Here is a 13,746-nt window from a genome sequence, read left to right as displayed (position 1 = left end):
CTATGTTTTTTGCAATTAACTCATAGGAATCGATGTTATTAAGATCAAAACGAAGGTCGCTTACAGTCTGAATACCATAGTTATAATACCTTTTACATAATACTGGTTTGTTCAGTATTGATTCTAATTTCCTGATTATTCCAAATAAAATAATGCCAGTTATTATCAGCTGCATTGCCTTCACGAAATTCACACCACCATTTCAATAATTCTGTGTAAAACAGGGAACTAATTTTAAGATCTTTAACATTATAGTTACAATTAAAGAGCATCAGACCACCTGAGTCTTTTAGGATATATTCTAAATATTTTTTCCATGCGCCTGAATTGTCACTAAAAATTCTCTTCATCCAGGAGAGGCGAAGAGATTTAATCATACTTTCGATATCGACCATTTTAATACCGCCGCCTTCAAAATTGTTTATTGCAGAAGCTCTAGTTACTTTATCTTTGCCTTTCCATAAAAAAATTATATACCAAGTGGGTCAGTTCATCTATTATATGCTTAGGGGTAGGCATCAGAGAGGATATGTGTACAACGTTTGGTAGAAGCAGAGTTTTAATAATGGTAACCTTTCCGTAAAGTGATAGTCCTCTTGAAGACCAAATATTGATTAATGTTTTTATCTTGTCAATTTTTTCTAAGAAGTTCTTCGAATAGAGCAATTTTTTATCATAAGAGAAAGAGACTCCAAGGGCTTTTATTGGTTCTTGAGGCCATTTGATTCCAAGGGGCTTCACCTCACTGCCTTTTAACGACCCTATCCACATTCCCTCTGTTTTCGAACTATTTACCTTTAAACCCGATACTTTTTTAAATTTGTCGAGCAATTGAAAAAGTTTATGTGCCGATTCTAGATCAGAGAGAACAGCAGTTGTATCGTCGGCATATTGTAGAAGTTTAGTTTCTTGTCGTCCAATAGAGATTCCTTTAATTGCTGTATTTTCCCGTATAGCAATTGCTAATATCTCTACAGTTAGAAGAAAAAGATACGGAGATAACGGGTCCCTTTGCCTGACTCCACGTATAAGGTTAAAGTAATCCGAAGTCAAACCGTTATTTATCACACAACTTTGAATGTTTTTGTAAAAGGTCTTTATCCAGCGCTTAAATTCAGGCCCAAAATTGAAGGCGTTTAAACAACTAAACAAAAAGTTCCACTCTAAAGTGCCGAATGCTTTTTTAAGGTCAATAAATATTAGCAGGCAGGTATATTTTCATTTTCTGTGTATTCCATGATATCAAAAATTGATCTGACTGTCTCGCCAATGTAGCGTACTTAATGTAGCCGGTTTGATTGCAGTGAATGATTCTAGTAGCCATTACTTTCGAAATAATTTTTGCATCTACATTAACAAGGGAGATAGGTCTCCAGTTTTCTATAAGCGTACGATCTTTTCCTTTTTTTCAATTAGTGTAATGACAGCTTGCCTTTGAGAGTTGGACATTACCTAACTTACAAAGGACTCATTTACGCAATTGATAAATGGTTCGAAAATAAGATTCCAGCAAGTTTTATAAAATTCAATTGGGATTCCATCATTTCCTGGGATTTATTATTCTGAAAGGTTTCTATAATCTTTTCACATTCCTCAGTAGTAATTCTGCCTTCGCATGATTGCCTTTGCTCGTCAGATAAGTGCGGTATATTTAAATTATTCAAAAAAGACTTTACACATTCAGGATCAACATCTTTTGTTTTATATAAGTTGTGATAAAATTGTTTTTGTTTGGAGAGAATGCGGTATGGGTCCGTTGTTATAGAACCGCTAATTAACAACTTTCTGATGTGTTTTTTGACGTGGTTTTGCTTTTCTTGATTCAAAAAATACTTTGAGCTTCTTTCACCATGCTCATGCCAGCGGGCTCTTGCGCGTACGATAATTCCATTAGTTTTCTCTTCGTATAACAATTCAAGCTTACATGTAATTAAGTGTCAGTATTTACATGTAGCCTTATTGGGTTCTGGGATGTTCATATTATATAAAAAGCCATAAATGTCACTTAAGTATATTCAGGTTTAAACTGGCAACATGTGGAAATCAATCATGCGACAATTTTATTACATTGACACAGTGTGTATTTTTGAGTTCATTCTGACTAACAGGAATGCCCTTCAGGCTTGCAGAGTCTTCAAGTCACCTGTAAATAGAAACAAAACAAACAGTATTTGATGAAATTGCTATTTTCCAGCATGCAGACTGTATATTAAAATTAAATGGCCTTTTTCAGTGTGTAAAAAAAACTGGCTGCTTTTATGTTGGGCTAGTGGATCCAATATTTTTTTTCCACTTGCTAGATAGCCAGATGACATTTATGGATTTTCATTTTTTGTTGTAGTTGTTTCGAAAAAAAACATGGGACTTTGGGTAAGCTTATGATGATTTCACCTTGCCCAGTCTACGTGGGTCAGGCAAGGAAGAAATCAATTTTCTTTGCACACTTCCTTTCATTACTTATTGCAGAAAAATGTCATATTACTTTAATAATCTTTAAATATATTTTGGACCCTAAAGCTGAATTTTTGCAATCTGTTCATTTCAAAGCATTACGTCACATAAATCTATGTTTCGTATTCTTGTAGAGCAAGTTGCCAACAAAAACTAAGCTGGAGTTTATTTAAATCAAATTTGCAGCTACTACTTGGCTAATTTCAATATGAGTTAAAAAAACTTGGGTCTTGACAAAGTGCGAGCCAACAAGTCATGAGAGCCATTCCACTATATATAAATAGCACATTGGTTAGCCTAAAAGGCTCCCTGGTTAGCCTAAGCTGGAGTACTGCTTAGCAGTACTCCAGTTAGCCTGAGTATAGTTAGCTGAGGTGGCTTCAGGTTATGCTATTTATTGAAGTTAGGTATTTCTAGCTTGTATGGCACTTATGTGTCGTGAAACATGCGAGCCATGCAAGCCATTCCAGTTAGCCTATATAAGATTCCGTTTAGCCTACATAGTAATCTGGCTAGCCTTAAGAGCACTTTGGTTGCCAAAGGGTACATCATGTTGCTTGCAGTTAGCTTTATATTGGGATTAGGGTTTTTTGACTTGCTTAAGTTTTTCTCAAACAGATTTTTTATAAAGTAGACAATTGTCTGGTCAAAAAGCAGATGTTAAACGCCTCAGGTAATGAATGTGTGTAGAGAGAAGGAAGGGAAATGCTAGAATTGAATGTCACATAACTATGTGAAAAACTAAGAGATCAACAACTACCTGAACTTGTTACAATCCATAGTTTAACTCACTGAACAGTAATCCATAACATTAGGCATTCTATTAGTCCCAAAAATTACCTGTAGACCACAAAATGCAAAGGAAACGTAAATCTATGTTTACCAATACAATGAAACATCACGGGGAGAACAAATTTTAAGTTAAGAAATAGTGTCATTTATCAAACATGCCCAAAGAAGGCAAGTCTAGATTAGCTACCAGGTTGACTGCAAGTAGTCTCTGGTCTAACTTAAAAAAAAAGAGATCACACTGAGCTGAAATGTTTCTTCTAATTCCAAAGGTATCACTTCAATTTTTCCTGACGTAATTCTTCTTTGTGGCCTAAAATGGCCACTTGGTCAATATTTTGAGGAACATTTCCTCGCGTATAAATAATGAAAGGATGCGATTCTTATTAATTTGAAAAACAGTAGCTTAAAATTCAGACGACGAACATAAATAACAGTTACATGCCTCGACGAAATGACTGCCATTTAATACTATCGCCTCGTTCTCACATATCTATTTTTTACGCCTAGCCCGGCTTTAAATCCAGTAAGCTAAGTTGATAATCATGATAAACGTCGAAGACATAAGCCTTAACCAGTCTAGAAAAAAATCATTTTTCAATGAGAAACACTCACCTCAGGTCCCTGTAAAGTTTCTGTTACCTACGTTTTCGCACGTTTCTACTCATTCCATATTCTTTTTTTTTATCGGGAATATAAATAAAGGAGGTGTACCCAACGTTTGGGGACTCGTTTTGATCGCGTCAAGAAGGAAAAAAATCGACAAAACTATAACTCAAAATCACTCCATTAGATTCCCTTTTCTTTTCACCATAGTCGCCATTTTGAAAATGCTTTGTCATGAGCCCACAATACGGACCACGGGGAATCCGCTGGGGTAACCCCCAGCAGGGGGAGGGGGAGGGGCAGCTATTTAACTTCTCACCAGGCCCACTCCTTTCGTCTGAAAGAAATTAAATCCGGGCAGTCTGAAATGCCTCACACCAATGTGATTCAAACTGCAATGACTGCTTTTTCAGTAACAAAATATATTCGTCACAGTGAGCAAAAACGAACTTCAGGGCAATGTCACGTGACTTATCACGTCATCGCTCTACGTCTTATACAAGGGGTGGTTATTTTTAAGAGTTAACTCTATACGACGTAGTAGTCCTGTTGACTTCAAACTGATCAAGTTATTTGACATTGACGATTTTTCAGTTGCAAAGGATTTTGGGAAGGTTTTTATTATAATTATATATTGTTTTTACAATTATTTTTAACAGGGGATGGAGGTAACGCTGGACACATAGCTCTTTACGTCAAACGGAATCGCGCAAAAATGGTGCTGAAAACATGTGTCGGAATAGGTGCCCCGGCAGCTACAAATGGCGCGGGAGGAGTTGGTAAGGCCCAGGCCAAACGTCGAACTACGCATGAGTCAAACCTAATGCAAATGACCAAAAGCTATTTTTTTGGTCATTTGCATTAGGCTCGACTCATGTGAAGTTCGACGTTTGGCCTGGGCCTAAGACACCTACATATCACAGGTGTTAACTGCTGCATTAAAAGGACAGTGTTACCATGATTCAGTTCTACTGTACTTGAAAATGCAATGAAGGTGTTGGTATTAATTGGAAATCCACTAACAATGACCTGGCTTTGCTTAACTCGTGGCTTAACTGCACTGTACTAGTCAAAAAAGGACAAAAAATTTAGTCAAAAAAAGGTGTAAAAAGGTGGTTTGGCTATGATCAGATAGGAAAGTAGTAGCCTAAAACTTGAAAAAAGTCGGGCCGACGTTCTCAAGTTTGACAGTATTACTTGGAAGAAAATTACTTTAATATCATTGATTATGTCTATCCACACCTTATAAAACTGATATATAACTTTCTTTTGTTCTTAAAAGTTATTTTTGGTGATCACTGAGTGCACACTCATAATTCTATCCCAGTTCACACACACACTTAGAAGTTTGGGATCAATTTAGGTTTCAGGGAAACTGCTCACCTACCCCTCCCCAAACCTAACATTAACCCTTACTTATCGCTTTGGGCAAAATGTTAGGTTTGGGGAGGGGTAGGTGAGCAGTTTCCCAGAAACCTAAATTGATCCGAAGTTTGGGATTTTTAAGGTGTTGATACATGAGGAACAGTGTGCATACACAAACAAAACATAGCAGGGACGTGTCTCTGCATCTTCTTGTGTGCGTACAAGTTATGATTTTTTCTGTGCGACACAACCCGACAACATGCCTCTTCTTGTGTCAGCACCCGGCTTTAACTTTTGCTTATTTTGAGGTTATTTTCAACTCGATATGGTTGTACTTACCGAGGATGGTTGAGTGCGTCTTATAGCGAACTGCTACATGAAATAAAACCCGAGCTCATACAAATCCAAAAGCCTGGCTCCACAAGTTCTCTACATCTACTTCGATTCACAAACGGTTTCTCCTCTGCCACTGACATAAAAACCTCAACGAAACTGGACTCAAAAGCAAAACATGACATACAAAAATCTTACAACAAAACTGACTTAAATTTGCATATACCACCGGAATAAAAACGCCACGTGTAAACGAAAAAATGTACAGCTAAGAAAAACAATATTAACTAATATTAAAAAATTCAGTGGCTCAGGTGGGATTCGAGCCCACGACATTCGGCTTACATGTGCACTGCTCGACCACCTTAGATGGTTTGTTGAAAGCATTTTTTTATTTCAGTTTTTCTAATATTTCAGTGAGAACCAGTGAGATTTTCTGTTTATTTTTTCTGTCCTCCAGTTTTGACGTCAGCTAATCTCAAACTCCACAAAACATAGCAATACAAACACTTTTATACAATAGAACCAATTGACACCTTTGATCAACTTGAAATCCTGGGTTAGTATTAATCGCCTTTGAGCAACCTGGCGTGGGTGAAGTATATTTGATCTTACACGTGCAAGATGACAAGTTACCTTTAAAAAGACTTGTTATTTTATGTTCTACTGCTGGGAATTTCCCATTCACAGTCCTGTCCAAGATCAGATGGGATTTGCCCACTCGCTGAGGCTCTTTAGCGGTGAAAAAAACAGGTCCTAATTGACCTGAAAAAGGCTATTTTATTTTTTGAAGGAAGGTTTGCTTTTGTTTGCTTTTCAGGAGGCTTTGGAAGCCTCGGCGGACAGGGTGCCAATTGTGGAAAAGGTTTCAATTGTCCCAGCCCCGGTGAAAGGATGTGCCTTGTAAATATGGAGCATTATTATTACTGTTTACTAGATGAATTGGGAGACGCAGCAGCCAATGGAACTTGTGGAACGCGTGGGGCTGACGGGAAAAGTTGAGTATTGTTTGTGGGCTTCACAAATATTAAAATACTACACTGTAAATCGTAACCAATGAAAAAATTCAGTGGCTCAGGTGGGATTCGAGCCCACGACATTCGGCTTACATGTGCACTGCTCGACCACCTTAGATGGTTTGTTGAAAGCATTTTTTTATTTCAGTTTTTCTAATATTTCAGTGAGAACCAGTGAGATTTTCTGTTTATTTTTTCTGTCCTCCAGTTTTGACGTCAGCTAATCTCAAACTCCACAAAACATAGCAATACAAACACTTTTATACAATAGAAATTGAACCTTTGATCAACTTGAAATCCTGGGTTAGTATTAATCGCCTTTGAGCAACCTGGCGTGGGTGAAGTATATTTGATCTTACACGTGCAAGATCAAGTTACCTTTAAAGACTTGTTTTGTATGTTTACTGCTGGAATTTCCCATTCACAGTCAAGATCAGATGGGATTTGCCCACTCGCTGAGGCTCTTTAGCTAATGAGATAGAGCAGTGAACATGTAACTCAATCGTCGTGGGTTCCAAACCCACCTGAGCCACATAACAAATGTTTTCCGTGGTCACGTCAGAATTTGTACAGGTAATCACATGATTGCGAGTGCAATTTGGGATAAATAAGCACGAGTAAATTTTTCAAAGGCTGACAAAATTGCACCAGCCCGTAGGGGGAGTGCTATTTGTAGTCTTCGAAAAATTTACGAGTGCTTATTTATTCCAAATTGTACGAGAAAATCATGTGATAACTTATTAATAATATTCGTGAAAAAAATTGTTTACCATTCTCACTCATTAATTATGCCGCTCATTGTCCGGCGTGGATAAGATATGGGAAAAGATTGTGGCCGAGGCAATGAGCGACTGGGTGAGAAAGCACTATAGCTGTGTATTACGTCGCCGAAGGGGAGGTGGGAGGGTCGAAAATTGTTCGGACTTCCCGGCTTGCGTATCTCTTTCGAAATGTCCCGAAACTAAGCAAAGAGATCTTTAAATACCGCGATTGTGCACATGCTGATTAGGCATTACATAATACAACTATCTATAAACAACCAGGGTTATGTAATCCACGCACTTGTGAATTCCGCGTCATAATTATGAATGAGAATAGTTTACCATTCTCACTCATTAATTATGCCGCTCATTGTCCGGCGTGGATAAGATATGGGAAAAGATTGTGGCCTACGGCTGCTCACGCACCTTGCTGCTTCAGTATAAACGCCAAAAATCTCCGCATTTACAGGAAATAATCCACAAAATAACTTCTCCCCAAAACTCAAAAACTCCTCAAACCCCAACCGGTATATCCAACCACGAGAGAGGCCCAACCCAGCTAGTGGGGTTACTTCCCTATACCATATCATAGCATGTATTTAGATCGTGGCTTATAATGAGAGTGAAGTTAAGAGTAAAGAAAACACCAAGACCTAAGGCGGACAGAATAACACAGTGATATCTGCCGAGAAAGGAAAACGTAAGAAAAAACGAAAAAAGAAAAAAGGGAAAAACCCCACTATCCAAGCCGGACCAGGAATCCGTCGTAAACGGATTATAGGGTGTAAATTAGAATACCCTTCTGATCGCGACAAGGCCAGTGGAGGGGGTGGACTGACTATTTTTTTTATTATTTTAAAATGACATAATATTTTGAATTGTTAAAATTCTAGCTAGGGGAGAAGTAAAGGATAAACATAACTCCCGTATAACCCAGGTTGTAGCGTCTAAACGTGGATAAAATGCTTAACTCCGTGGATAAAAACGGCCGACCGGCGAGCTTTTAATAATTACAAACTAAACCTACAGAAATATACAATTGTCTATTTAAAGTTCCGCACTGGGATGTGTTAGGTAACAAACCTTACGTTAGCCCAACGTGTTAACACTTTAACCTAAGCTCATTAACACTCAAACAGCAGTAAGCTCTTAAACAAAAGTCCACACAACTACTGTATTTTTCTTGACATGAAAGCTTATCAATTCCAGACCGATAAACCATAACAAAGCACCTAACACACACACTTAAAAGGACCGACACATGACTGTTGCCAAATACCCTCGATACCCAATTCAAACTTTAAACAAAGACGACGCATGGCTCTTGCCAACTTAGCTCGACACACAGCACACTTGAGACAAAACCGTAACACGTCGTGAAACAAATTGTGCTCAACAAAGGAGCAAACATAGCTATAGCCGACACACGGCATGTTCAATTTCTACTCGACACACGAGCGAACGTTTTAGCTACAACCAAAGACAGCATCTCCAATTTCTGCTCGACATACGAGCGAACGTTTTAGCTATAACAGCCGACACACGGCGTCTGCCAATCTCTGCTCGACACACGAGCGACGGAACGTTTTAGCTATTACAGCCGACACACGGCGTCTCCATCTCTGCTCGACACACGAGCGACGGGACGTTTTAGCTATTACAGCCGACAAACGGCATCTGCCAATTTCTGCTCGACACACGAGCGAACGTAAGCTACTACAGCCAACACACGGCGTCTGCCAATCTCTGCTCGACACACGAGCGAACGTAAGCTACTAAAGCCGTAATAAACGGGGTCCGCTAATAAATTGCCATAAACAGAACTAGATATAAAGCACACTACGCGATAAACAAACGAGATAGCAAGCGAAAAAGAAAGCATATAAATGTTTTAAAATACCGAGTAATTGTTGTATACGTTGTCCCGCTTCTCCGGAATGCTGTGGAACTGGAAAAGCGGCAGAGACTGGATATAAGCTGAAATACAGTGTAAGTCCTGTAGTTTTTATAGCAGCGGCAGGGTAGGTACAGCCATTTACTTGCTTGGGCTTCGGCGACGTACGGCGAGAGTATAAGAAAATTCGTCCGGACTTCCCGGCTTGCGTATCTCTTTCGAAATGTCCCGAAACTAAGCAAAGAGATCTTTAAATACCGCGATTGTGCACATGCTGATTAGGCATTACATAATACAACTATCTATAAACAACCAGGGTTATGTAATCCACGCACTTGTGAATTCCGCGTCATAATTATGAATGAGAATAGCGAGAAAATAACATGCACAAATCTTGAACAAAAACAATTTATTCAAACTCGGCAAAATAATCACGCGTTCATTTAAAACAAGGTCAAAGCCCAAACAACGTACAGGTTTCTCAATGTTTTAAAAGTCTTTTAGCCGAAAATTCTGGCTAAACAGTCCAACGAATTGTCTGAATAAAAGATTTTGGGTTTTACCTCTTCTAGAGATTTTCTCATGCGTCTAATACTTGTCAAGCTTTGCTTGGGCGCTTTCGACTTGACGGCCAGCCAAGTGAAGCTGGTTTGCTTTTCTATTTAACACTTCCTTGGACGAAACAATTATCTGTCCCGTACAATAGAAAGCCTGTAAGTTCTGTTCTCTAAGTACAGTGTCTCTTAAGCGATGTAGTCATTACTTTGAGGCTATCTGGTGTTTGTTTTTTAATTCGGCGAATTCGGCGTAAATAAATTCGCTCAAACAAAGCGTGAGGCTTTAGTTGGCTTGTAGTTTCGATTCCGTCGGCAATTTCCTTTTTAAGAAACCAGTTATTCTAAAACAAGGACCAAAATCCAGTGCTTTTCAGTGTTGTGGTATTTAGAGCTGTCTCCTGGTCCTCTACTGTACTCAAAATGCTAGCCATTTTTTTTACTCGCATAACGAAGCAGTTCCAAACTTCGCGCCATTTAGATCGCGTGGAAGCGTTTGATTGGCCCTTTGTGGTTGCCGTTGTTTATTAACCAATCAGAATGCTCTGTTTGTTTCTCTTTTTTGCGCCGAATTTCCTTTTTTTCTGCACTATATTAACTCATTTCTTCATCGAATTTACTAAAAACTGCATTTCTGTAAGCCAATCAGATTTGAGAACTTTTTCCCTGTATATTATTAACATAAGAATAGAACTTATTAATGGGAAAGCCAAGCTTTAGCTCAAAACCAGGCTAAGTTTTAACCCTCACACAAAGTTATTTCGAGTGGCATATTTTTACGTCCATAATCCCATCTTTCTCTCATTCCGACGCGTAATCTTAGATCTGCAAAGAAAAAAAATTACTCACCTGGTTTCAAACTAAATAGTGATGGCCGCCGTGCTTTCTCTGTTGCTACGCCGTTGTCTTGGAACAGTTTTCCACAACATGTTAGGGATGCAGAATCGCTAGACTTTTAAAAAAGACAGCTGAAAACAGTTCTTTGTAAGCGTCCTTTTTTTAATTGATAATGTAATTGTGGTTTTTATATTTTAAATTTATCTTTTAGCCTTTTACTTCTTTTCGATGATTATAAGGATTTTTAGCATCTTTGATATTTAATTGCACATTTTAATTTTAACACTGTAAATAATCTTCTTTGTACTACTTTGGTATTATAGCACCAGACACCCCTGGAACCGATGGTGAAGTGACATATGACTACATTCAGAAATTTAAGCTAACCAGTGACGCAAAAAAAAAATACCCATTGGTCTTATTAAAGTTAATGAAGAGACATGCCGAAGATCTTATATGGTCCAATGAGATCACGCAAGGGGAAAAGATACTCAAGTTTCTTTGCCGCGTAACGAAGGACAGAGATGATGCAGCTGATATACGAAAAGGTTAGTTTTTATGTATATCTGATTAAAGATTGCGACCCAAATGTTTACTGGGAAGTCGAAAAAAGTAATCCCCATCTGTGACAGAATAAACATTATGATATAATAGGGTGCAGAAATCATGCTCGTAGGCCCCAAAAGAAGAAATATTTTGATTATCAAAAAAAGGAATATTATAAGGCCATAGTTAGTAGAGGACACTATGATAAGGCTGTCTACCCAGGATGTCGTTCGGTTTTAACGTTCATAGTTTATGCTTTTTACTGGGTAACCATTTCTTTAATAAGGCGTATCTATCTCTATTCAATCAATATTAAGTTTTAATTATATGATATTTGATATTAAATTTTTTTATGTACGTGTGTTGTTAATGTGGTGTTAATTATGGATTATGATCTTACCTAGGGTATGTAGGACAGAGCGCCAATATTTTTAGCCGTAAGGTCTCGTTAAGGCTTGCATAAAAAGAAATAAAAAAGCGCCGTCATACTGTGTTGGCGGTCTAGACTAAAGCCTTGGATAAACGATCAAACATTTCCATCTAGCATCGTGTTTGTCAACCACAACATGGGGTGGCTAAACGAGCAAACAATGTTTGATCAAACATCTACCAAAGTGAGCCCACATAACGCTTCGTACGTGTTACCGCTCAAATTGTGGCGCGACGTCACATAGGTTCGGTTTCTGATTGGCTGCTTTTTCCCGCTTTGGCTTGCTTTGTTTGCCGGAGGTCGCTAAACGATCAAACGTTTTCTCGTGAAGCAAAATGTTGGATGAAAATGTTTGATCTAGATCAAACATGGGAAACCATTTAAATGCAATGTTAAGAAAGGCGGCTAAACGGTCAAACATATTCTTCCAACATGATGTTGGACGAAAGTGTTTTATCGTTTAGCCGAGGCTTATTATTAAGTTACATGATTCCGGAATGACTTCTCATTTCGGAAAGAGTTCATTTCATCCCCACTTATTTCTCTGTATCTGTTTACATGATACCGAGACGAAAGTCAAGTCATTCCGGAATGAGTTCATTCCGGTTTGCATTCCGGAATGATATTTTTGTTCTGGAATGACATTTCATTCTGGTATCACACAAAACGAATTTCGTTCGGAGATGAAACCGCATCTCATGAAACCGGTTACGGAGGCCACGGAAAGAGTTCATTTCATCCCCACATATTCCTATGTATCTGTTTACATGATACCGAGACGAAAGTCAAGTCATTCCGGAATGAGCTCATTCCGGTTTTCATTCCGGAATAAAATTTTTGTTCTGGAATGACATTTCATTCTGGTATCATGTAAACACAAAACGAATTTAGTTCCGAGATGAAACGGCATCTTATGAAACCGGATATGAAAGGCCACGGTTTGAACTCAGAGCGAAACAACGTAATAGCAGCAACCCTATGGTCAAATTGCTCTTTAAAATTGCAAATGTGGCCATTAAAGGGCTCAATAACATGTTTGCGCGAAACCTGGGCCATCTATGTTTTTGATCTCGCGCGAAAGCCACGCACGTTAAAAGGGTTTAGGATGAGCCGGTCGACTCTGTCATGTGAATGCAGAACGAACTTCATTCTGGAACGAGTTTCGTTCCGGAATGAAACTGCCAGTTTGAAACTTTAAATGTTCATTTTGGATTTTTTGGAGAAAACGCAACCACATGTATTCAGCCTAAGGTTCACCTAAAGGTAGTTTGAAAGGATTATTCTACGTATTGTTTGGCATGAAATTACTGAAAACTTAGATGAAAACAAAAACGACTAAACACAGTCAAAACACGTATTGTTACTCGCGTTGTAAAACAACTTACTTACTTTTTTTTATTTTAATTATTATTTCAGCTGCCCAACGAAGAGTGGGCTTTTTGAACAAAGAGGGATTTGACAGATTTGGAAGAAACAAACTGTTCGCACCTCAAAAAAAATGTTCAGCTTTGAAGGAGAAAGTAGAATCCGTTAGAGATATCGCCCTTTTCTTCCAAAATGCCTACAATGGTATAAAAGATGATATGATCGAACAGAATGATTTAAGAAAGGTGCTAAAAGAATTGCCACGAGCAACCATTGACGAAATGCGTATGCAAAAAAAAACCTCGTAGCAGCTAGAGACGTTTCTATCCAGGAGAAGGGGCTTTATGTCACAGTAAGTTCCCTTTTTTCTTTTATTACCGGGGGCGCGTTCGTTTAATAATTAGCGCGCAGGGCTGCGGATCGAGTGGTCCGGATTCGATCCCCGACCGGGGTCATCGTGTTGTGTTCTTTGGCAAGACACTTTACTTTCATAGTGCCTCTCTCCACCCAGGTGTATAAATGTGTGCCGGCGAACTAATGCTGGAAGGTAACCCTTGGATGGCCTAGCAACCTATCGAGGGAAGAGTAGAAAAACTCCTAGTTGCCTCATGCTGCAGAAAGTGGGTAAACAGGGACGGCGGAGCCGGGGCCGCTGGGGGGGCTTTAGCCCCCCCCCCCCCCCCCTTACTTTTTCCGAAAAAAATAAAGACTTATTAAGAGAAGAGTCTCTTAAGCCCCCCACTTAAAGTCACTAGTCAGCCCCCCCACCTGGAAAACTGCTCCGCCGTCCCTGGTTAAG

At 38.8% G+C, this 13,746-nt stretch overlaps 1 protein-coding gene and 1 long non-coding RNA gene across 4 annotated transcripts in view; one reads left to right on the top strand and one right to left on the bottom strand.

Annotated features, from left to right (window-relative positions):
• Positions 1–13,746, top strand: part of LOC144664346 (uncharacterized) — a 106,958-nt gene that overhangs the window by 77,168 nt on the left and 16,044 nt on the right. Inside the window, exons 9-12 of one of the 2 annotated variants that reach the window (XM_078525447.1) lie at positions 4,506–4,625; positions 6,365–6,541; positions 10,930–11,154; positions 12,999–13,299. In XM_078525447.1, the coding sequence (XP_078381573.1) occupies positions 4,506–4,625; positions 6,365–6,541; positions 10,930–11,154; positions 12,999–13,255 (779 nt within the window). In that variant the 3' untranslated portion in view covers positions 13,256–13,299. Of the gene's footprint in view, positions 1–4,505; positions 4,626–6,364; positions 6,542–10,929; positions 11,155–12,998; positions 13,300–13,746 lie in introns of those variants that run through there. The other variant, XM_078525448.1, reaches the window with a different exon arrangement.
• On the bottom strand, positions 1,867–5,713 carry LOC144664390 (uncharacterized). Of its 2 annotated transcripts, none has more exons than XR_013572801.1 (3): positions 5,551–5,713; positions 3,212–3,291; positions 1,867–2,143 (listed from the first exon to the last, which is right to left on the bottom strand). It is a non-coding gene; the product is annotated as an uncharacterized LOC144664390 (long non-coding RNA). The 2 variants fall into 2 exon arrangements; XR_013572800.1 differs by lacking the exon at positions 5,551–5,713 and adding an exon at positions 3,856–4,283.

The sequence above is a fragment of the Oculina patagonica genome, chromosome 8 (assembly GCF_052425735.1).
Source record: "Oculina patagonica isolate OP01 chromosome 8, crgOcupat, whole genome shotgun sequence".
Classification (NCBI taxonomy): Eukaryota; Metazoa; Cnidaria; class Anthozoa; order Scleractinia; family Oculinidae; genus Oculina; species Oculina patagonica.
This window is presented reverse-complemented; position numbering and strand designations above follow the sequence as displayed.